The sequence below is a fragment of the Notechis scutatus genome, chromosome 2 (genome assembly GCF_049901735.1).
Source record: "Notechis scutatus isolate UNSWTSFEM ecotype Mainland chromosome 2, rNotScu1.2, whole genome shotgun sequence".
Taxonomy (NCBI): Eukaryota; Metazoa; Chordata; class Lepidosauria; order Squamata; family Elapidae; genus Notechis; species Notechis scutatus.
This window is the reverse complement of record NC_142010.1, coordinates 149,839,544-149,864,356: the sequence shown is the minus strand read 5'-3', so window position 1 is coordinate 149,864,356 and position 24,813 is coordinate 149,839,544. Positions and strand designations below refer to the sequence as shown.

At 41.8% G+C, this 24,813-nt stretch overlaps 1 protein-coding gene across 33 annotated transcripts; it reads left to right on the top strand.

Annotated features, from left to right (window-relative positions):
* The first annotated feature begins 4,393 nt into the window (after positions 1 to 4,393).
* Positions 4,394 to 24,311, top strand: ARAF (A-Raf proto-oncogene, serine/threonine kinase). 33 transcript variants are annotated; one of them, XM_087956676.1, is made up of 19 exons: positions 4,394 to 4,440; positions 6,448 to 6,601; positions 6,912 to 7,003; positions 10,248 to 10,479; positions 10,766 to 10,872; positions 12,473 to 12,579; positions 13,844 to 13,946; positions 14,440 to 14,594; positions 14,689 to 14,775; positions 15,172 to 15,307; positions 16,175 to 16,202; positions 17,131 to 17,273; positions 17,558 to 17,760; positions 17,874 to 18,050; positions 19,975 to 20,021; positions 20,304 to 20,422; positions 20,556 to 20,687; positions 21,803 to 21,937; positions 23,810 to 24,311. In XM_087956676.1, exons 6-19 carry the CDS (start codon positions 12,491 to 12,493, stop codon positions 23,900 to 23,902), a joined length of 1,647 nt encoding a protein of 548 aa, XP_087812802.1. In that variant the 5' UTR covers positions 4,394 to 4,440; positions 6,448 to 6,601; positions 6,912 to 7,003; positions 10,248 to 10,479; positions 10,766 to 10,872; positions 12,473 to 12,490; the 3' UTR covers positions 23,903 to 24,311. The 33 variants fall into 33 exon arrangements, with proteins under 33 accessions (XP_087812802.1, XP_087812812.1, XP_087812803.1 ...); XM_087956686.1 differs by having other exon boundaries at positions 4,394 to 4,606; positions 17,134 to 17,273; XM_087956677.1 differs by having other exon boundaries at positions 4,394 to 4,606.
* The last annotated feature ends 502 nt before the right edge of the window (positions 24,312 to 24,813 follow it).

The window sequence follows — 24,813 nt, the reverse complement described above, 5'->3', positions numbered from 1 at the left end:
AAAACAAGAAGCAATGGATGGAAACTAATAAAGGAAATAAGGAACCTAGAACCAAGGAGAAAATTTATAACAGTGAAATCAGTTATCCAGTAGAACAGCTTGCCTTCAGATGTTGTAGGTGCTTCATCACTGGAGGTTTTAAAGAAAAGACTGGACAGTCACTTGTCTGAAATGGTATAGGGTCTCCTGCTTGAGCAGGGGGGTGGACTAGAAGACCTCCAAGATCCCTTCCAGCTCTATTCTGATTGATGTGCAACTTCCTCCAGAATTAGCCACTATATTTTCATAATATTGAACCTGGCGCTTAGATGCTGTGACTGATTCTAATGTGTTTTTTCTTGGCGCCAACAAGAACAACAATAGGTAAATATAATTGGCTATATTTTGCTCTGTGTACAACTGCCTAGACACAGAGAAGCAAATAGCATTCTATATCATACTTATACTTCGGTGTGTTTATGAAGGATGTAATAATGTCAATTACTAATTTAAGCATACAGCAACCTCATTTAGAGGTGCACCTTAAGATGGTCCAAAGGACAACACATTTTTCAAGCTATTTTCACCATCTATGAGATCAGCAGCTGGCTTTTAGAGCCTGGCAAGAAGCTAAGAATCTCATTGCTCAGTCATTCATCTCCCTTGTTTGTTTGTTTGTTTGTTTTCACAGCCATCAAAATATTGCAAATTTCAAAAACTTAAAAGAAGATACTTGGAGACATTTTTATGAGCTTGGGGGGAGGGGGGACGACCCTATTGTGCAACCTGAAAAGTCTAAACAGTTGTTCTGGTATTCAAATGTTACTTTGAGGAACAACCCTCACGAACAATATGCTCTGTTTGCTTACTGTTCCCACTCCTTCCAGGAACAGCTGAGCAAGATGGTTGTGTCCATGTTGATTAAACTGCACAAATGGCTGTGTCCCTTTTGTACAAAAGGCAGCTTTTGTACAAGCTGTGCACGTTCACTTGAAAAGTAAAGATCTGTAAGAAGGGAAGGCAAAGGTCTTGGAGTTATTCACCAACAATACTTAGGCAGAAGACAGTACAGACACACACCTACACTCTTTATAGTTTTACACCAATTTCTATGCAAATGTGTGTCTCCTTTTGTACTCACATAGTTCCTTGTTTTAGTAATGCATTCAATCCAATCCAATCTGATTGGTTGGCTTGGGATGCACTACTTCTGTCTGAGAGATGCAGCCACAACATATTTAAGCAGCAGCAGTCTGGAAGAGACTGATATAGATCAAGAGTTCCACCTTCAGTGACCACACCCCATGGATGACAAAACCTTTACAGTATTGAGTTTAAGGATTTTAAGTTCCAAGAAGGAAAGGGTCACCTAAGCCTTTGGAAGACTGGGAATTATGAATCTTAATTACAGTTTATTAGGAATCAGGGCTGGAAACATGTAATAACTTCAAAGTCAATCAATATCTGGAAAGTTTGTCTTCTGATAGCTGCACATTTTGTGAATAGTCTCCTTCTCCACGTTCCTCATCAATCCTTAAGATCATCCATGGCTGGTCTGCTCGATGGTCTACTAATATGTCTATCAGGTCCAAAAGATTATTTGCTGTAGCTGGATCTAACAAAATATTGATATATGCCACCAGAGCAGAGGTGGCATTCCGCAGGTTCTGACCAGTTCTGGAGAACCGGTAGTGGAAATTTTGAGTAGTGCAGAGACCTGGCAAATACCACTTCTGACTGGCCCCGCCCCCATCTATTCACAGGCTCCCGAATCCCAGCTGATTGGCTGGATCTTCTTTTGTTGCCCTGCACAAGAAAACGGAGCTGGAAAGCAGGCTAGCAGGGTGGGGAGGGAATGGGATTTTGCAGTATCCTTCCCCTGCCATGCCCACCAAGCCACGCCCACCAAGCCATGCCACGCCCACCAAGCCACACCCACAGAACCGGTAGTAAAAAAAATTGAATCCCACCACTGCACCAGAGCCATGTTTTTTTTAATCACCTTCTCTCATTTATCACACTGGGACCCTTATAAAAAGTCAAGTTTGAGAGGAAATCATTATTTTATCTTCTTTCTGAGCTATTCTATATATCCTTTCTTTCTTGGGGGAAAGTTAGAGAGGACTCTGGCTCTCTACTGACATTTTGGGAAGACTGATTTTCTTTGGAATGGATGTGTTCTGCTTTTAGTTTTGATTGTTTTTAATCTATTTGTGGAATGTCATAGCTGTAAATGGGTAGCTTGTATTTTCCTCCCAGTTTCATGGCTATTTTTTTTTTTTAACAAAAGGAACGCCCAGTAATGAAGCTTGGCTAAGTTGCTGAAATATTTGTCCTTGTCATTTGCTTCATTATATAGGTAGTCCTTTGACTTACAACCACAATTGAGCTCCAAATTTCTGTTGCTCAACAAGACAGTTATTAAGTGAATTTTGCCCCATGCCATTTCGTGCCACAGTTAAGTGAAACACTGAAGTTATTAACAAAGTTGTTAAGTGAATCTGGCTTCCCCGTTGACTTTGCTTGCCAAAACGTCACAAAAGGTGATCACATGACCCCGGGACACAGCAAAGATCATAAATACATACGAGTTATCCAGTGTCTGAATTTTGACTACGTTACTATGGAGGTGCTGCAATGGCTGTGTGAAAAATGGTTAAAAGTCACCTTTTTCAGTGCCACTGTAACTTTGAGCAATCACTAAATAGTTGTAAGTTGAGGATTACCTGTACTGTGTGTGGGGGCAGATAATGGAGTATGAATCGGCCTACTCATTCTATGGTACAATAGTGGCCAAAAAATACTCTGGAATTGTTTATTCTCAGCCAAGTGTGTCTGTGTCTGAGAATAAACAATTCCAGAGTACTTTTTGGCCACTACACACACACACACACACACACACACACACCTTTTTATTTCACAATATTGATAGCTCATCTCAATCCTAACAAACTCTAGAGTACAAGAAGGTTTTACAAAATGCATTACAACATTTATAAATAGCAGTCAACAATAAAAACCCTCCTGTACCAGCAGCATCCTAAGAGACAAACACTTGCTGGAACAGTGTTGCTTTGGCCTGGTTTTGCATGGATATCTGAAGCCCCAGCTTTAATGTCACTGGCTACATTCACATAACTTACTTAATGAATTTTCTGTGTCTGTATACTCAACCAGGTGGCAGCACCTGGTCAGGTTTGGCTGTTTCCAAATCACAGTGTAGCACTTAGATGTGGGACCACCACAGTAACCTCAGAGTTATAGGATATTAACTTGAGAAATATATAAACTAGGAAGGAAAAAAAGTCAATGGCAAGTATCTTATGCCCTGTTGAGACAAAATCTCCAGCCATGCATATTCATATCACTGAGACTCAGTCTTTAGTAATGCCTTAAGCCAAATGAAATTGGGATTTACCTTAACTAAAATCATTTACTAAGCCTGGATTAGGTCTGTTGTGTGAACACTGCCATTATCAATAGAGCAAGTAATTGTCTCCTCTTAAATTACCAGAACCCATTTCTTAGGTATCAAAATAGACCCACTCCGTGTCTGTATTGGATCTTGAGCTACAAATGCAGAACTATAAGATAGAATTTTTCCAAACTGCTGGTACGTCAGGAATTTATTTTTTTTAAAGGACTGTATTAGAATTCCTCCCTTTGATATTTAGTTTACCACCTTGCAAGAGATTTATTTATTTATTTATTTTTATTTATTTGATTTGCCAATTGTTTACAAGATAATAAGTATAAGTGTATACATAGTTGTGAATACATGAAATGGTACATATAAGAAAAATAAAAGAAGAATAAGAGAAACAATAGGACAGGGACGGTAGGCACGTTGGTGCGCTTATGCACGCCCCCTGAAGAAATCAGGTGATTTTATTCACTCCCATCAGATTCTGTTGAGTTACAGACGGGAGAACTTCACTTTCAAGTACCTGCAATTTCAGGAAGCACAGAGAGAAAGGAAAATCCGAATCCCTTTACCATCCATCTAGTAATCGTCTGGATTTGTGTAGCTCAGTTCTGCCAGCCTTATTTAGGAGATCCCAGCCGGCTTTGAGCAATTTTTGCAACAAACGTGTAACAAATGAAGTGCTACTGTAATGCTGAAGAGACTCGTTTCGGAAAAGTCTGATGTGAGCATGCGTACAGTGTAACCTTTAATTTAGAAACACAGTATTTATTATGATTAACGCTGTTTTACTCAAGCTTCTGAGAAACCGGGGGCTGCCCAACCACTTCTGGTTTTCTCCTCAGATGCCTTCGGTCTTCTTTTCTCCAGCCTAGCGCGCCTTCTGCTCGACACCTTCCCTTCTGCGTAAGGCACAGAAGGAGTTAAAAACTCTTTCCTTGAGCGGGGAGATTCCTTCCCTTCATTGTGACGTCCGTTCGTTGGCCACGCCCCTTCGGAGCCGTTCATACAAGATGGTGGATTTTTCTCTCTGACAGGTAGGAAGGGGGAGGGGGGAGAGTTGGTCCTTCTTTTACATTTTCTTTCATTCCGCTCGCCTGGTTCGGCTCCACCCCTCGGTGGTAGACCAGTGGGCGGGTAAACGGCTGGAGCGTGCCCCTTCGGTCATGTACAATGGTTTCCCCCGTGTCATTCTGGACGGAGGTAAGTCGGGTTCACCCACTTCTCTCTCCCCCCCTCCGAGTTATGGTATCTTCCCGTGTAAGTAGGAGCCCTGATACGAACTGGAGGTGCTTCAGTTCACTCCGTCGGTCCCTTTCCCAGCGCCTCTGATGGACCCCCGCCCACTCCTCGCCTTAGGATCGCTTTTGTGGGCGGGGGAATCTGTTGTACATGCCCCGGAGGCCCTTTTCCCGTTAGCCGAAGGAGCTTCTCGGGCTTGAGCAGGTGAACGGGAGGGGGGGCGCTTCCTGGGTTCGGTTGCATTTGGGGGAACGGGATCGAGCAAGCCGCGCTGGAAAAGGTGTGGCGGGTCCTGGGCCAGCAGTTCGAGCCAAGAGTCCAAACGATCCGCTGGTAAACTAGCCTCCGTACCTCGGGAATGCTGCCGAACCGGCCTGGATTTGGCCTGCGGCTCTGGTTCCATTTACAGGTCGGTGGATTTTTCTCTTCCGCAAATCTTCCCCGCCCACCTTGTCGTGGATTCCTTTCCCTAAAAGTCAGTCTGAGCCTCAACTGTGGAACCAAGAGAGCCCGGACAAGTCTCCTGCAGCAGAGGTCTCCAACCTTGGCAATTTTAAGACTTGTGGACTTCAACTCCCAGAATTCTCCAGCCAGCAGAGCTGGCTGGAGAATTCTGGAAGTTGAAGTCCACAAGTCTTAAAGTTGCCAAGGTTGGAGACCTCTATCCTGCAAGGTTCTCAGGATGGAGATACCTTAGATTTTAAAAAAAAAAAAAGACAACAGCTGCCCCGGGGGTATCTTCCTGCTCCTGCCCGTCAAAGAAGTGCTAGTTTGAAGAATTTCCGCTTAGTGGGGAAAGTAAGTAGAACAGTCCCTTGTACCTGCTAAGAAGGTACAAGGCAGGACCTTTGGTTAAATGTGGCCCCAAGACAATTTGATGAAGAGTAGAAGTCCTCGCGGTGCTTCTGTCAGTCCGTGGGGCCCTGTTCTGGATCAAGGGTCTTCAAACTTGGCAAGTTTAAGACTTGTGGACTTCAACTCCCAGAATTCCTGAGCTAACATGACTGGAGGAGGAATTCTGGGAGTTGAAGTCCACAAGTCTAGATTATTATTATTATTTTCTACCGTTTAAATGGTACTCTAGTCCAAACAAGGCTCTAAGTGCCTTAAATGTTAATGCAAACATTTGAATAGAAATAACAGCCAACAAATAGCAGAACAAAACAGCAGGACCAAAGATGCAGTCAATAACTTCCAGCCCTATAGCAGGGAGAAGCCTTCTCATCCCGAATCTATTTCTCAAATGCTTTTGAATAACCAGGTTTTAATGGCTATCCAAAACACAACAGTTTTGCTAGGCCAGTTTTCTTGCAGTGAGGAACATGTGCTTGAGGGCATTTCAGTATGCATGAATAGTTAGTTGGAATTGGGCTTTCATGGAGCTTTCACCTGAGTCAGCTGCTTGCTTTGCTTGGGCGACTAGAATTTTTAAGAAATGTATTACTCACTGTAAAAATGCTGAGAAAGAAGCCCCTAATTTGAGAAATAAAATATAGGTCCAAGATTCTGCAAGGTTAAAAATACAAATGGCATCCGTGGAAGCCAAATGAAAATGGCTTCTTCTAACTGGACTGTTGTTTAAAGAGTGAGTGACATCAAAGGATTTGGTTGCTTGAGATTCCATACTTGCCCTCAAACAAGTGGATATTCATTTGATGTTTGGTTGGGGAAAAAGAAGATATCTGTATGGATCAACAGTATTCTATCAGTATTCTACTGAGAAGGATTGAGAAGATAAAATAAAAACCAGTGATTAATCAATCAGCAAGTGAGTTTAACTTAGGCTGCTATTCTGTTTGCAGTATCTGCATTTCAACACTGAAGAGATCTTTGTGAACGATCTTACCTTCACTCCAGCTCTTGTTTCCTTTTAATAAGGAAAAAAAATTGGTACAAAGATCTGCCTCCACTCCAGACGCAGCTGTGTCTAAGCAAGAGACTTGGCTTGATTGACAGGTGCAGTGCAACTTTGCTCCTTTCTGCTATCAGATATGAAATATTGGGGTATATCTGAAATCTGCAAGGCTGTTTCTTCTCTAATGGACCCCTTTGCTTTTAAATTGGGGTGAAAAATCTGTAACTTTCCAGATGGGTTTCCAATATCTCTTAACTTTGAGGATACCCACAGGGAATGTAAGAGTTGATAACTGCAGGTTATCAGGTTGCAGAATTGTTGATGGATATGCTGAGGATCTTTATTTTGCATTGAGGATGGATTTTGTAAACTCTAAACTGATTGTAAACTTCCCTTAATTGGTTTTAATAGAAAAAAAATGATTGTGATTATTGATTACAAACAGATTGAAGAAGAGCTACTAAAGGGACATTTATCCTATAGCCAGTTTCCTCTCAATTTAGGTGAGTCTTGTAATTACCCTTTCCATTCACATGCCTTGTCTTGCTTTTCTACTTTGAGGTAGTAATTTGCTGCTTATAATACCTATGATTAACATGGACTTGAGTGACAAAACTGCTCATTTGTTTCTTCTTATGGATATGCCTACCACGTCATTAGAGAACGATTTAACAGCAGAAAATTTTCATCTAGCGAAAGCAGCTACTGAGAGTTAGGCTTTAACCAGGAACAAGTCCCTAGAGCTGATGCAAATTAATTGCTGACAGAAAACTCTTGCATAAAGAGTAGCGGGGACATTGCATTTACCCCTGAGAGTCTAATTTTGTGACCTGAGATAGAATTAACCCTCATTTATTTCTGTATGCTGCTCCCTATGGACCAGTTTGACTGAGTGCAAGTGAGCTATAAATATGGTAAACGTGTCTATAAAGAGCAATATATGTATGCACACACATCATAAATTTAATACACAGAAATACAGAGTGTCTACTGCAATTGAAATTTGAATTTCTTTGTGCTGAGGAGCAATTTCTACTTGGAATTTGAGTAGTGGTTGTAGCAGGGTATATCTTCATTTTACCAAAGCTGCTTAAAGTCTGACTATGTTGCTGTCTCCTTGTTATCTTTATATATATGTTATTCAAGCTCTCCGTTCTATACATCTGTGTGACCACCCACAACATTTTCTCCTAGAGGAAAACAATATCACTTAATTAAACACTGTCAGTTTATCACACAATTGTTAATGTGCTGGGGGTGACCTCAGAGCCATTATTCTCCCATTTAATCAGGCAAACCGCAAATGGATCTTGATAGATAGGCTTTCTAATGTGCTGTATGGCATCCTCCCCCAACTCCAGTTCTTTTCAGCCTTAGCTGGCATGGTTAGTGATGATAAGAGATGTAATCAAAGGTCTGGAGCAGGGGTGTCAAACTCACATCGTCATGGAGGTGTCACGTGATGTATCAGGACTTTCCCCCCCTTCGCTAAACTGGGCATGGGCGTGGCCAGCACCTGAGGCATCCAGCCCACGGGCCAGGAGTTTGACAGCCCTGATCTGGAGGGTAAAAGAAAGGGACTTATGAATTAAAGGATCGGTTGTCTTGTAAAAGTAGATCAATACTTAGTGAGGTAGTAGTTTAGTAGACCAGTTTGTATAACATGCAATCTCTTTATGCAAGAGGATTTGACTTCTCTGACATCTGTCATATTCAAACGTGCAATTTGTCAATACTTATAGACTAGTCCTAATTTTTTTTGTGAAGCTTCTTCCCATTGTTCCTTGGGGATGAGAAATTACTAATAGCCCAGAGGAAGTGATTGATCTAGACCAGGGGTGTCAAACTCAGGTTGTCACGGTGGCGTCACATGACATATCGGGACTTCCCCTCACCCTTCGCTAAACCGGGCGGGGGTGGGGCCAGCACGTGATGCATCCGGCCCGCAGGCCTCGAGTTTGACACCCCTGACCTAGATTGTCTCTTGTTCTACCACAGCTGCAAACGTTCTGTCTATACAGGTAGTGTTTGACTTATGACTGTAATGGAACCGTCCCATTATAGTCATCGGTCATAACAGTCATGAAGTGGGTCGCCCAACCAATTTTATGATCTTCTTTGCAGCCGTGACTCCCACAGTCGTAAAGCAAGCCCATTATTCGTTATGGGTTGTCTTTGCTGAAAACGACATAAATAACAGTTGTTGGCAAAAACATAAAACATGGTCATATGACTGCAAAATGCCATAAACTGCTATAAATGCAGGCCAGTTGCCGAGCGCCCGACCTGCAGTCACATGACTATGGTGGAGGATTTAAACTTTGGAACTGGGTCTTGTACCTGTAGAGGAGGTCCTTTGTAACTTTGAATGGTCATGAAGTTACCGGTCATAAGCAGAGGACTATTTTAGTTGCTGTGAGTAAAGACTTCCAAGTACATTCTACAACCTCTTGGTCCCTGGCATGATATCCGGGGGCAAGTATTCCTTCAGATATACTGTATTCCTTAGCTACTGCCCAAACTAATTTATAAGGATGATTCTAACATACTTTCAACTTTCCAAATGACCTCACAAACATTTATGGATTTGGGACTATAAAGGAAGGGGATGACAGAAAAAGAGAGGAGGAGAAAGAGTAAGATGGTAACTACTTGGTGAAAAGGACAGAAGTCATAATTCTATTTTTTTTTTTTTTTGTTCTGTTGATTCTTTAGTTTTTAAACATTCTAATAAATTTAAAATAAATTCCAAATGTCCTCACAGTCCCAAAACAACTGGAGACCCTTACACTACATCTTAACATCAATAAACCATAACTGTCTGTGAAGAGCAGACCAGAAGAGATCCTTTAGCTGATACCGCTGAGTGGTACATCTACATTCATAACAATGGGGCAGCACTCCCTAATTTTTAAAGCATATCCTCATAATAGTAATTTAGAACTCACTCTGATGTGATGAATATTCATAGAATATGTCAATTAGGGAGCGTAAGGGCATCAACTGCTGCATTACATTTACTCAGATTATCGATTCATCCAGCTCAGTCTACACTGATTTATAAGGTGCTCTGGGTTTTCAGAAAAAGTTAGTCTCCAACTTTATCTGGAAAGAACAAGCACTATGTCTTAGTCAAGAGGTCTCCAAACTTGGCAATTTTAAGACTTGTGGACTTCAACTCCCAGAATTCTCCAGCTATGCTGGCTGGAGTCCACAACTCTTAAAGTTGCCAAGTTTGGAGAACTCTGTCTTAGTCTATTTGGAATTATTAACATCTGACTATACAATGATAATTCCCTTTGAAGCATCCGTTATCCATAAAAAAGTTTGAAATGCTTCCTGATTTGTTTCTTAGCTGACCAGAGGTAACAAGGCAGAAACCTCACTGGTGAAGAGGTTGAGATATGCACTGCCTTCTCTCTTCTCTGGTCTTTATGATCTCCATTCTCCACAGGAATGGGAGGAATGTATAATAATACTTCAGTCAAATTTCCTGTTGGGCGGTTTACTTGTGGTTTTGCTCCAGATGTGGTTCAGTTATCCCATATGTGTGTGTGCCTATGTATGAAACTGAGATTGAGATTAAAACAAGTTTTATTTGATTTGGCTCTTTCAATCAAGAAGGCGCAAACAAATTATTGCCAGCCGGAGAGATTAGACATGTTCTGTAGTATTGTAGGTCATGCACACAGATGAAAGCGCGTCTCCAATATCCATTTGGGTCTGTTGTCTTTTTTTCTTCCTCAGAATTACCTGCATGAGGCGCAACCTACACTCCTCCGACTCTCTCTCCAATGGCTTCTCCTCACCTTCTCCAGATCGAGACCCTTCAAATGGGGGTAGCAGTGAGGACATCCTACCTTTCTCGGGTAGCCTGACAACGGTGATTGCTTCTTGCAGGAAAAAATTAGGAAGGAGGGCCATGGCTGAGAATCGGAGCACTATTAAGGTGGATCTTCCCAACCAACAGCGAACAGTGGTGAGTTGGCAAAGGATCTGGTGCTTCCTTTTGGTTAAAATGCTTGGTTTCCTGTAAGGGAGGGATACAAGATCCTCTCACTTTCCAGCTGTTTTGGACTACAACTTCCACTCTCTCTGGCCTGGCTCACTGGGAATGATGGAGTCCAACAACAATTGGGAGTCTCAGGTTTTCTATGTCTGCATGAAAATGATGAGTTGTGCCCTCTCTCCCCCTCATCAAAAGTGGGCTGTGCTTTAGCCCAGTAAAATCCCTACTCTTTTTATGTTTGTTTACCTTCTTTAAGGAAAGGAAAAAAATATGGAGGTAGAGAATGAGAGAATAGCAGACAGAAAGGGAGAGAAGGAAAATCTCAAAGAGGAAGAGTGAAAGAGACAAAGGAGGACATATGTGGTAATAAATATATGTAGATCCTATTGTTTGCAAGTTAGAATTGAAAGTAAATCTTGCTGGTTTCTTTTATAATGAATCAATTGCTTTGTTCTGTTTTGTTTTTGTTTTTTTGAAAATCAGCTTTTGTTTAATTTTATGATAGTTCTAAAACAACGGCAGTTTATTTTTGTTATTCGTAATCAGTTTAAAATTTAGAAAAATAAGCTCTTAAGTAATTCTAATGAATGCTGAACCAGACTCAACACAAGGATGATTACATTTTTATCTGTATTGAAAGGGAACTGAGGTTGCTTTTATTGGATAGGGAGACAGAAGAGTTCCCAATCCCATCACAATCAAACCTGGACCAAAATTAGTATAAAATTTGCTAAAATTTCAAGCTGTGAATTTTGCCTTTGAAATTTCATTTTAAAATTTGATCAAGCGTGGGTTCTGGTTAGTCATCTGAACTTGAGCAGGAGCTCTTCTGGTCACAACCTGCTGATCAGGCAGAATTCATCGGTGCTGGAGGACACTCACGTCATAGACATTCTTCAAGAAAAATGCAACCAAGCTCAACATAAGAGCCATGATCAAGCCAGAGTAACTGTAAACAAAGTGTCTCCATCCTGTTAGGATTCAATTTCTGCTTGTTTAGGCTCATGCACAACCTTTCCAAACATCAGCTAAGGATCTCCATTACATCTGTGACTTAATCTAGGCTGGAGATTTATAAGTGTCATTTTTTTTTTTTTGGCCTGCACAGAAAAAAAAACTTGATAAGAGCAGCTTTGTTACACTCCACCCACACCTAATCCTACCAATTTCCTCCTCGTTCAACTTTAATCTTCAGAATCCATAGTGGCTAAGGTGCCCAGGTAGAAACTGGGAGGCCATAAGTTCTAGTCTTCCCATAGGCATGAAAGCTGGCTTGGTGACTTTGGTCCAATCACTGGATCTTTGCCCAACCTTCCAAAAATGATGGGTGACTTCTGATAGAGATGTTAAATAACATGGAGCAGATAGCTGGGCCTTGTGTAGCCACTCCTCCCTCTTAATTACTGTGTGGAACTATGTGCTCAGAATTGTGTGGAACCACTATAAAACTCTGTCTTCCACTTTCAAACCATGCCAAGAAGGCAGTCCAAGAATACACCATGATTAGTGGCAGTGAATACTGCCAAGAGGTCGGATAAGATCAGGAAGGCCACCATTTCTCTATATGAGTCTTTCTTTACTGCAATTATGTACCATAGCAATCAATGTACAATAGTTTCCATCTTATTCAGATCTGAATCCTAACAGAAAGATAATCCAATTCCTATAGGATCCTTTGCAACTGTTGGCCTAATCAATGTATTAGTCATTCTGTGCCAGGATTCTCTCCTGCTTCAGTGAACCACGATGGATTTCATTTTAGCAGCATTATTTAGGATTGTGGTTTCTACTCTTGTTCAGATGACCAGTAGGCTGAGATCTATATTGTAGGGATCAAGGAACAGGAGATAGAGTTTAAAACCCAGATAGAACCTCGATGGGAAATAGGAATAGAAGGATCAATTTGACAACATGACCCTACACGCTACCTTGATCACATGACTACTCTGCTGCTTCCTTCTAGGTCACTGTCCGGCCAGGTATGACTGTATATGACTCCCTAGACAAGGCCCTGAAAGTGCGTGGACTTAACCAGGACTGCTGTGTTGTTTACAGAAAAAGGGGTGATGGGTAAGTAATTCCAATGAGGAAGTTGATATGAGAAGGAATTGGAGGAAACATGAGCAGAGCTAGTTGTGTATAGACCAAAAAGCTGTCTCCTGCCACTTGGGCAGATCATCTTCAGTATGTTTCACTCTCTGTGGTTTTTGCAAGCATTCCTCATATAAGTAGCATAAATAAATATCTAGAAACAAATTCCAAACAAACTCAAAACTCCAAATAAATCTTACACTCCAAAGTTTTACATGTTTTCACAAGGAATTACTCACTGGACCAAATGTCTGCATACTGGTAGCAACTCCATCTCCAGCTGTCATTAATTAGGACATGAGATTCTGGTTTGTACCCTGTTTCTCCAACAATACGGCCTCCCCCAATAGGAAGTCCCAGCATGTTTTATAGGCATGAAATAAGAAGCCTACTTCTCCCCAAATTAAGGCCTGTTCCTATTCCAATAAACTATCCTCGAAATGGGCATTATCATTTGAGAGGGCTTCTCCGTATAAGGACATTACTTGATATGTGGACATTTCATCGGATTTGAAATCCTTGTGCCTGCCATATCGTTTGGCATGTTTTGTTTTCCTAAGTTGTGTAATATTTGTCAGTATTCCATAGTAAGGTCAGAGCTTCTTCATCATTCTCATCCTTCCTATTACCTATCATCTTTCTACTTATGACTATAACCTTCTTGCTTGTATCTTTATGCTTTATATTGTTTTATTTAGTTTCCTAGTATAATTTTGATTGCTTTTTTAGTATCCTATGACTATCACCAAGTGTTATATCTTATGATTCTTGATGAATGTATTTTTTATGTACGAAGACAAATGTACGAAGAGCTTATGCCCCGAAGACAAATTCCTTGTCTGTCCAATCACACTTGGCCAATAAATAATTCTATTCTATTCTATTTTGAAAAAGCAGATAGAGTGGAGAATAATTAGGGGGCACAAATGTAGAAAAAGGGCTATAGTATTGTTGAAAAAAGATCCTTATTTCCTCACTGCCTGTTGAAGGTTGTTAACCATTAAGTTTTGCTGTGGTGTGGTAATATTTCAGGATTGTATATTTTGGTTTCCCAAATCTGCAACCTTAATATTAGAGATCTACATGGAACTTACCTACATGTGAACACATTTTAAATTGGTCTCTCTAAAATGGGTAATGTTGCCCCTTGATTTCATGAATTGGAAGCAATGTTCGATTCGTAGGCTTGGGGTCACCAAGTTAGATGGTGCTTAGTATCTTGTTTCTATTTTCTTCTATGCAGGCGAAAAACTATCACAGATTGGGAGACAGACTTGGTCAATCTGGAAGGGGCTGAGCTTTCTGTAGAAGTTCTGGAGAATGTACCTCTTACTATGCACAATTTTGTGAGTCCTGCAAAACTCTGCAAAATCATACTACGAGTCTTATGTGCTATAGTTCTTTTCCAGGCTAATGTGTAAAATGAATGGGGGATCTGCAGACCTGCAGATATTCTTGGACCAAAGTCTCCCTCACTGATGATTGTGTGTCTTATTGGCTGGCCAGGAGTGATGAACATGGGAGACCAGCGACATGGCTGGAGGTTTCCCCATCTTATAAAAATGCTTTAATTTTCTCTGTCCCCGAGATCAACTACAGCAACTCAAAGGTCCTGTGCTGTTCTGCTGTTCAGCAAAATCACTGGATTCTATTACCAGAGCCTAGAGAATGAAAGACTTTGATAGCCTGAACTGATTTGTTTCTGAATTTATATGACTTTGGATAATTTTTCCAAATCTCATCAGATAACCTCACTGTCTACTGTTGACCATCAGGCAGATAACCAAACCTTCCTCCTCCATTTTTCCTCTCATATTCCTAATCCATTTCTTTGTACAGGTCCGCAAGACCTATTTCAATTTGGCCTTTTGCGATTTCTGCCTTAAATTCATGTTCCATGGCTTTCGATGTCAAACATGTGGCTACAAGTTCCATGAACATTGCAGTAGCAAAGTACCTACAGTATGCGTGGACCTGGCTACACATCACAAACCGTGAGTATCCCTCCCTTTCACCTGTTGTGAAGATCAGCCCATAAAAAATTGGTCTCATTGGTTTGGTATTGAAGACAATTTTTCTCCCTTGTAGTGTTTACAGCCATGAATTGTGTCAAGACAATATCCTCACATCCCTTATCCAGCCTAGCTACAAACTCATGACCCCTCAAGCAGTCAGGTAAGATACTTGTTCATTGGACAGCTGCATTGGGACAGGTGAACTAGAACTCTCTACCAGGGAGTACTATGAAGCCAGAGAGAACAATGCTTAATTTGTACTCCACTAGTAATGTCAACATGTGTTAGGACAGCAGCAGAGCCATTAGCAATCCTTTGGAGTCATTATACCAACACATCTGGAAATTACCCAGATAAAAAGACAAGCACTTCCAGGGGACTGTAGATAATTGCAAGGGGGAGGCACATGTTAATCCATAACCATATTTGTTCTGTTGCATTAAGTGTTCATACAAATAAAACTGGAGAAGAACTCACATTATGAATAACTCTAATCTTAATACTTAAGAATTTTCATTTAGAAAGTGAAAACTCTTATCCTCCTTTTCCTTTGTAGCTCACCCATCAATCAAGATGCCTTCAATTTCCCCAGCCTTCATAGTGATGGGCGTCTACAACGACACCGCTCAACTTCTACCCCTAACGTCTATATGATCAGCACCACCAGCCCTGTGGACAGCAGCATCCTTGAGGTGAGACCATCTGAACCTGGCGCATGAGCTCCTTTCTAAAATGCTTCTCTTTCTCAGTTATTTTTGCCTGCTAAGTGTCACCTAGACACTAGTATCCATATGGCTTTGCAGCAAATATGGAATCCAGGGACTGGTCTTAGTGAGCTAACATCTATTGGTCAAAATTAGCCTAGATATGACAACATGCAAGTTTTGCAGCATTATTTATAGGTTAATCTCTTCAGGATATTTGGTACATTTTAAAATATCTTAAAATGTATCTGGAGAGTTAAGAGATCATAGGTCTCAAAAAGACAGTAGGCCTGTAAACTAGATTTCTTATTCTGACATGTAGTTTGGGGTCCTTTTTACTGATCCACAGCCTCTGAAAGGTAGATCTAAAACTTAATTATTCTGATCTAGTTTAATTCACTAGATTTTGCATTTGTCTTTTTTTTAAAAAAAAATAAGATACTTGAGTTCAGTTTTTTTTTTTTTTTAAAGCAACACGAGCTGTTATCTTTCAGCCTATAGGTAGATTCTGTTTTGGTGAAATGTTTCACCATATATTTCCTGTATCTAGAAAATTAGATGTGGGAAATCAGGATTCCAAATTCATTGGGGGAATCCATAATATTCTACTTTTTATGTGAGAAGATCCTTTACCCAATCCGACTTTCTCTGGGGATGGGTTTGAACAGAGAAGTATTCACAGAGGAGGATTCTGAAATTGTATTGTATCATATCGTCCCATCTTTTTACTGTCATGGTCAAGGCCTTAGGCTTTGAAGAAAAAGTGATATCAAGGTACAAGCAAACAATCTGTGTTGAGAATCCAGTTCTATTTAGACAGCTACTGAGCACAGAGTCTTCCTTTTCCTTTTCCAGATCTTATCCAGGAACCACAACACAGATGGTGAGTTTTTAAACTAGTAATTGAAGGGGGTGCCTTGTGAGCGTTTGAGTGTTCTGTATGAAGTGCTGCACTATATTGTAGGGACCAAGTGTCAGGTAGCAGGGGTAATGATCCTCTGAGAATGAGTGACAGTCAGTGTCATGCAACAGCAGATGCACCACAGCTGGAGAGTCTAAATACTAACATGATCAGATTGTTTTTGATGAGAAAGACTGATGGGGATCCAGATAATTTATCACCACAATGAGTGGTTCTCTACCTGTTGGGTTGCAAGCCATCAACACTTCTGGCCATTAGCTGTGCTAGCAGGAACCATTAAGGCTTGGAGTCCAGTAGTATCTGAACAGCCTATATTCCACTCCTCTGCAGTCTGCAATGATTCATGTGATTCTTTTCAAAAGCCAGTTTAAAATCAAGCTTCCAGTTATAGAAAGATGCAAAAGTCTATTGTAATATGCAGTCTAATGTTGTATTAATATTTGCCCACTTTTCTAAATTACAAATTAATGGGCAGGTGAGACAATCTGTTAATTGGACTTAAAATATGTTGGGTTCACTGATGTTTGTGGTTGTATTCTATTTTATCAAGTCTGGTTTTAATTTGTAGCCTTATATTTCAAATGTGTTGATACTGGATAAATCCTGGCTGACAATTTATGTGAAATGAGTTCCATAAATTAATTGTGCAGTATGTGAAGAAACCATGTCCTTTCATTACTACAGACACTGATATCAGTCCAGTTCCTGAAATGATTGTAAACTCTGTTATGAGATGGACAAATGTTGATTTTCCAATCTGTGCTTTCTGTGAATTATTTTACATACTCCTTGATTTTTAGTTAACTTTTGTAATAGTTGTAAATTTCTTAAGGTCGTTTGAAGGGGTTGTGTAGAAGGGGGTAAAATCCCTCTTTTCCTCTTGCCACAGCAGTGAGTGGGCCTGAGTTGTTTCCTAACACCTCACCAGTCCCCTCAGTTGCCGTTTCTCCCGGTCGACGTTCTCCACACCCCAAATCCCCAGGCGAGTCTCCAAGAGAGCGCAAGGTGCCTTCTGAAGACAAGAAGAAGCCTGTGAGTATTGAGGTGGGAAAGTAGGTAATTTGGCATGTGGCTCTTGATTGGATATTTCAAAATGGTAGCCACAAGAAGTGATGGTATCTGTACTATTAAGCATAGTACCAGGGAAGAGGAATGGCTAAGCTGTTAGGGTGGACCAAGAGGTGCTAGAGGGTTGATAGCAAGGGGTAATAAGTGGAACAGTGTTTCGTTGTGGTGATAGCCAACACTATGACTGCGAACATTTTGTCTTTCTCTTTGGCTCCTCCTCTTCCTTGGTGTCACCTTGCTTCTTATAGAAAACTTTGGGCTATCGGGACTCAAGCTACTACTGGGAGGTTTCCCCGAATGAGGTCACTTTGCAGAAACGCATTGGGGCTGGATCCTTCGGCACTGTTTTCAAAGGCCGCTGGCATGGGGACGTGGCAGTCAAGATCCTCAAGGTCACCAACCCCACCAGTGAGCAAGTGCAGGCCTTCAAGAATGAGATGCAGGTGCTTAGGTAGGCCAAGTATGTGCATGCATGACCTGGCAGCCATGTTGGGGAAGGCTGGTTTAAAGGCCAATCCTGGAGACTTTGCCCAGGAAATCTTTGACTCCATTCCTACTTTTCAGGAAGACGCGTCATGTCAACATACTGCTCTTTATGGGGTTCATGACTCGACCCAGTTTTGCCATCATCACCCAGTGGTGTGAAGGCAGCAGCCTTTATCAGCATTTGCATGTGCAGGAAACACCCCTAGAGATGGTGCAACGGATTGATGTGGCCCGACAGACAGCACAGGGCATGGAGTAAGTGCAGAGCCATCAAGTCCTAAGGCAGCATGTTTTGAAGAGCAGTTGCAAAGGAAGAAAGCGGACTATGAACAATGTTCCTGGTTGGGGTCTACTCGGAACCTCTCGGCTAACTGAGGTGGAAACCTAATAATCCACAGGATTTTTAGCAATAATAAATGATATATGTATTTAGAGCACATCTTTCAACAAACAACACTTTAAATAATCTCTTGCGATAGTACTATAAAAGTATAACCAACCAATAAAAAGACCAGCAATTTACAATCATTAAAAGAGCAGAGCTAATTAAATGTGCTATACCAAAATCGCCAGTGCAACAACAACCCCAGTTAAGGAATGTAAGAACTCTGGCAGACAGGTTTAGGATTGGTTTTTTTTTTTTAAATCATCTGACTTCCAGAACCAACATTAGTTTTGCCCCCACATTGTCTGCAACACTTTTTCTCAAGCAAGCATCTTCCAGTTGCTTTGGGGCTGCAATTCCCAGAATACCGTCAGGGTTCCAAGTAATACTCCAATAGCAAACAGAACTCCGAGGCAAGCGGATTCCTCCAAGAATAGCTTTATTGGATATACCATATTGGCACAGTTCTGGTGGAAACCGACTCTGAAGGTCCCTGCGGTTTTCACCTAATTAAAAGTAAATGTTTTTCACCTTCCCCAAACAGTCATATGGCCCAATCAAGGTGCCATCCGGTCGCCTGGTAACATCACTCTTCCTCTCTCTGGCCAGGTGTTAGAATGTCCTTCGTTCCCAGAGGAAAGTATTTTATTTTGGGTACAAAACCCCAGCTATCTCGATTCCCCTCTCCCTACCCCTTCACTCCAGTGTGGCAACACTGAAGCCTCAAAATGGCTGCCATCAGGTCAGCTTCAGGGATGACAAATATCTAGGTAGAGGAACAATATTCCTGGCGTGACAGGCACAGCATAGAGAATCAGCACCTGGGCTGTAGGCTTATGTTGAACTCCACAACATCCAACCAACTGTAGGCAGAGGTCATAAGGTTCCACTGGGTTTATAATAAGTATCAGAGATGTAGAAGTGATTATAAGTAGTCCTTAGGTTTCAACAGCAGATCAGAATTGCTAGTACTAAAGAGTCCGTTATAAAGTGTGATTTCGCATGACCACATCACCTAGTAATGGCAATGGCAGCAGTCCTGTTGTCCTTATGTCAGACTGCGGCTTCTGACTTCCTGTCAGTATTCCCCTGATTTTGTTTGTGGGAAGCTAGCAGGGAATATCGGAAATTGTGCTCATGTGACTGTGGTTCACTACAACAACATCGTGAGCCTGGCACCAAGCATCCAGATTCAGTCCCATGACCACTGGGACCTTGCAATTGGCTGGAATGCTGAGGACCCATCCCCAGGACCCTTTGTCCAGCACTGCCCCAAATTTAAACAGTTTTTGAATGAGAGGTAATAACCTGAGAACCACGTGTATGTTCATGGGATCTGAGCTCTGAGAAATGGATCTAATGCAACAGAAATGGTCCTGTGGTGAATGTAAAGATGCCTGAATCAGAAAAATTAAGCAAAATAATAACAATTTCTTACTCCATGTAATGTATGCCCAATATACATGCAGGCAGGCAGACCGAAAAGTGGGAGGCACACCTAGGAATGATGATGTAAAGACAAGATGGTAAGAACTATGGTAGTACAGTGGTTAGAATGCAGTATTGCAGGCTACTTCTGCTGACTGCCAGCTGCCAGCAGTTTGGCAATTCGAGTCTCAATGGCTCCAGGTTGACTCATCTTTCCATCCTTGTGGGGTCAATAAAATTAGGACCCAGATTGTTGGGGGGCAATATGCTGACTCTCTAAACTGCTTAGAGAGGACTATAAAGCACTGTGAAGCAATATATAAGTCTAAATTCTATTGCTATAACTCATTGTCTCTTTCCCCCCAGTTATCTCCATGCTAAGAACATAATCCACCGGGACCTCAAATCTAATAGTATCCTTCTCTTGCATCTGTTCCGTCTTGGGTGGGAATCCTTTTTTAAAGAAAACCTGAGTGATTTAGTTACCTAACAGCCAGCATGTCAGAGTAGGAAAAAAAGAGGGTTTGTATTACATTGTTGAAGCTCCTAAACTGTAAGTATTTCCAAGATACTGCATGAGGTAAAAGTGAGACTTTGGGGAACTGAGGTCAGGAATAGATAACCGGTGCTTCTTGTTGGACAAGTGATTAACAACTCAGGCCAAGATTGAAGTTCTTTCACTTAACTGCTGCCAGATATCTTCCTGCATGAAGGCTTGACAGTGAAGATTGGTGACTTTGGCCTTGCCACAGTGAAGACACGTTGGAGTGGCTCACAGCAAGTGGAACAACCCAGTGGTTCCATTCTCTGGATGGTGTGTATGTTGGGAGGCAAAACTTTGAAACAGGCCAGGGCTGGGAGAGAGGAAAAGAGATAGGTAGCAGGAAACAGACAGCATCTGTCTGCAAATCTGCACATCTGAATGCCTTTCTACTGGACTCCCTCAGGCATCAGAAGTGATTCGAATGCAGGATCCCAATCCTTACAGCTTCCAGTCAGATGTCTACTCCTATGGAGTCGTCCTCTATGAGCTGCTCTCCGGGACTCTTCCATATAGTCATATCAACAACCGGGACCAGGTAAGGAAGGAAGGGAATACTGGGTTCAGCCGCATCCTGTGTCCTAACTCTTTTCCCAAATGGTCTTCACCGGCTATTTAATGCAGTCAACAGAAGGGGCTCAAGTGATTCTCAAAGTAGCCAAGGTCTTTGCTGGGTCTCTTCATCTTCTGCCTGTGGTCTGATCTCCCTCTGAAGTGTTCTTCAAGGAGAGGCCCTATCTTATTCAGATAGAGAGTCCCCCTTTTTATTAGAAAGTTCATGTTCAAAATTGGGCATTATTCAGCCCAAAACCAGAAACACACCTAGAAAATTCCTCCATTGTCTTTCTTTGGGGCACGGAGGGGAATGCTGCCAACTCTTCCATTCACGTTTTCCTCTCTACTAGTCATGTGATCCAGAGTGGAGCTATTGGGGGTGGGGACTTGGAAATAATTGTTGTGGTTCACTGGCAGCCGGTGCAGATGGCAGCGGAATCGGACAGTGAGGAAAAAAGGGGACCAGTCAGGGAGTCTGGAGAGGACTTGGACGAGGGTCCTGCATCCGATGCAGGGATGGGGCTAGGACCATCTGGGAGTGGGGTGCTGCCTTTGGAGCCTTCAGAGCCTGGCAGCAGTGAAGCAGAGGACCCAGGGGAACCTGTTCCTAGTGCGCATGTGAGCAGGGCTGCTAGAAGGAGAGAGCAGCTGAAACAGAAGGGGTGACTTGGGAGTAAGGCTGGGAGGTGATGGCCCCTCCCATAAGGGATAAAAGTCAGACCTCAGTGATGAAATCTTTGCAGGAAGCAAGGTAGTGCGATAGATTCTGAACCCTCCTCGAGGATCTCTGTACTCTGGTTGTTTTTTTCTGGTACTTCGGTTGGTTTCTGTTATAATTAATTGGATACTTCTGTTTTTGGCAGCATTCCACAGCACTGATAGGGTGTGCTTATCTTGGGGAACTGTTTAAGATTAATTCTGGCTGGGAATGAAAGCAATTCCCAGCATTGCAATAAAATAGGTTTTGCTTTTAAAACAAGTTTGTGTTTAATTACGTTTGACAAAGCCTGGGTCAGAACAATAACATCAGAAACTCTGTCTTTGCACAGTTTTCCTACATTGCTTTTAAATAACACTGCATCTCTCTTGTTCTTTTAGATCATATTTATGGTTGGTCGGGGATATCTGTCCCCTGACCTTAGCAAGGTGCCAAGCAATTGCCCCAAAGCCATGCGCAGGCTAATGAACGATTGCCTTAAATTCAGTCGTGAAGAAAGGCCTCTCTTCCCTCAGGTGAGACCATAAGGGATTGGGATGTAAGATCCATCAGTCAGGGTGATATTTTAGCTGATGGCCAAACATACATTTCTGAGAAACCAATCAGGAAAATATCATGGCAGAAAGTATCTCCAGCAATCTAGTATGCAGAGGTACAGAACATGTGCACATGGATTTGCCTGTTCCTGAAGATGTGAGGTAACTTTTGCCATGAAAGCCTGTAGACAAATTTTTGAAAGATAAAACAACTAATCATAATGGTTATATTCATCAATATATTATAATTTGACTTTCAATTGCTGGGAAATGCTAGCCAAAAATACTACTATTGCTCTTATGTCCTGCTTTGGTTTGTTAAAAGGCTATTGTTGTACAGCTTTCCATGCACTCTTATCCATCAAGTTAATGGAGAAATGCTTTACAGATAGTCCCTCAACTTACAACAGTTCATTTAGTGACCGTTTGAAGTTACAACGGCACTGAAAAAAGTGACTTAATGACCATTTTTCACACTTATGACCATTTCAGCATCCCCATGGTCACATGGTTTAGTTTCGGATGCTTGACAACTGACTCACATTTATGACGGTTGCAGTGTCCCAGGGTCATGTGATTCCCTTTTGTGACTTTCTGACAAGCAAAGTCAGTGGGGAAGCAGGATTCACTTAACAACTTGTGTTTCTAATGTTAACAACTGCAATGACTCCCTCAACAAATGTGGCAAGAAAAGTCATAAAATGGCAAAACTCACTTAACAAATTGGCAACGTAAATTTTGGGCTCCATTGTGGCCATAAGTTGAGGACTACGTGTATTGCATGTGTCCTAAAGTTGCTGATTAAATATCATAGTGTTATGAAAGAGAAAGATTTATTTTCCTCTCTTGAGCTTCTCATCTCCATAAATAAACTGCTACCGTATCTGACTTCACTTTCATGCTTTCCTCCTAGGACTTTTGATTCTGAGGCAGGCCAATGCAATTGCAGTGTCTCTGTGTTCTTTTTAACATGTAACTTCTTTCTAACAATGAACCAAAACTCCAAGATCACAGAACAATTAGAGACATAAATCACGCAGATCTTCATGGCATCACCATCTCCTTTTTTATGACTCCCCACCATCCCTTGCAGGATGGAGTCTGGGCAACTAAATGGAGCAAAGTGTTTATTGACCGGATGCCCTTCCCGTTGCCAATGCGGAATTTTATTCAGCAGATAAATTCTCATTGTGCCCAGAGAGAAATATCTGCTTCTACCTAGGATTGAACTCACAGCCTCCTGAGGCGAGAGCTCCACCTCTAGGCCACCGCACCACTCAAAATCTTCATATAACAGATCTTCATCTAACATACCTCATTCTACTTCATGGAGCTGTGGAGAGAAGGAAAAGAAATGGGAACAATAAAGTGCAGATTTACACATTTTCTCTCTTCATCTGTGTCACATAAAGAGAGACAAACTTCTGCTGAGTTTCTATGGCCTTCAAGCTCTTATAATTGTATTTTGTGCCTATTGAACAGCAAGCCCAAAGGATGGAATTTTGCTTTTCTGCAAAAAAAAAAAAAAAAAAGGTGAAAGGAAATGAGATCTGGATCGGCCCCCCCCCCCCCCCCCACCCCCCCCCCACCCGGACCCCCACCATACCGGGTGTGCCCCCCCATTTTCCCGGAGCTTTCCGGGGCCACCAGGCTTTTCACGGCGGCCCAGCGCCGGGCCGGCGCCCACACCGACGCGTTGGGGACCCTCTGTAGATGGTCTGGCAGCTTTAGTACTATTGTTACTGGGTCACTTTTAGAGCTAGGCCAGTTCTACCTGTGATAGCATTTTGAACCCAACTCTGCTAAGGTAGCATTTTGTGAGATGCTTGTTCTCTCTGTCTTCTCTTTCAGATTCTGGCCTCCATTGAGTCACTTCAGCACTCTTTGCCCAAGATAGAGCGCAGCGCCTCTGAACCTGCATTGCACCGTGTGGCCCACAACTGACCACTTTAGGCTCTGCAGCTGATGTGAATTCAGAGAGTGAGGCTGCCAAGGGCCATGCAGTCCTTGAGGCCAGTAGCTGCTGTGCTCAGCCTTTCCATAAAGTTGGGAACCTGGTGCAGTCAGCATTGCATTCTCTTTTCTACCCCTATGGACAGAGGAAGTCCCACTGAGGAGTTTTGTGTGGCCTGATTTTTATTCTATTCTTAGCCCTATGGCTTCAAGGAATTCCCAAACAGCAGCTGCTGTGTTGTAAAAGCCCACCGTGAGGTGATGTGGGCTCCATCTTCTCCAGGAGCACTTCTTTTAACGGGCTCAACCTATTTCAGGAACTCTTGTTCATTTGTTTTGAAAGTCAGAAGAAAAGTGTAAAAAAGAAAAGTGATTAAAAAAGCAATAACAATGAAAGTAACTACAATGTGGGGTTTGTGGACATTCCTTATAAGAAGCAAAGTGGAGAATTATCAAGCAATAATATCATAGAATATTAAGGCCTTTCTGGTTTAGGGATTTCTTCTGTGTGTTCAGTCCTGTCAAATTACAGATTTAAGACTGCGTCAGCAACAAAATATTACTAACCGGTTGCTTTGTTTCAAGAACTTCTGGAGAGTAAAAATTTGCATGAAGGAGATGCTGCTAGAATTCTACTGTAATTTGTAGGCTTTTGGTACCTTCAAAATAATTAGTGTTTCTGACTATTGCCCCCTAGTCCAAATACCTAGGCCTTTCATCTACATGCACATAAATGAAATAATAGTGGATGTGGCAATCACTGTGTTACCTCATTAAAACAAAATATCTGGTGCCATATGGTGATACTTCTAAGATCAGACACTGCTAAATAAAATCAGCTGTCATACACCCTGTATATAATCAGTTTAAGAGCTGCTATGGTAACAAGAAAATAGGAAAAG

What these genes read in the sequence shown, in the direction of transcription:
- ARAF (XM_026676368.2), top strand. Translation starts at nt 10,258, where the DNA reads ATGAGGCGCAACCTACACTCCTCCGACTCTCTCTCCAATGGCTTCTCC. An exon ending in AATGAGATGCAGGTGCTTAG is followed by an intron (nt 17,761 to 17,873) that starts GTAGGCCAAGTA and finishes CCTACTTTTCAG; the next exon opens with GAAGACGCGTCATGTCAACA. An exon ending in GTGGTTCCATTCTCTGGATG is followed by an intron (nt 20,423 to 20,555) that starts GTGTGTATGTTG and finishes GGACTCCCTCAG; the next exon opens with GCATCAGAAGTGATTCGAAT.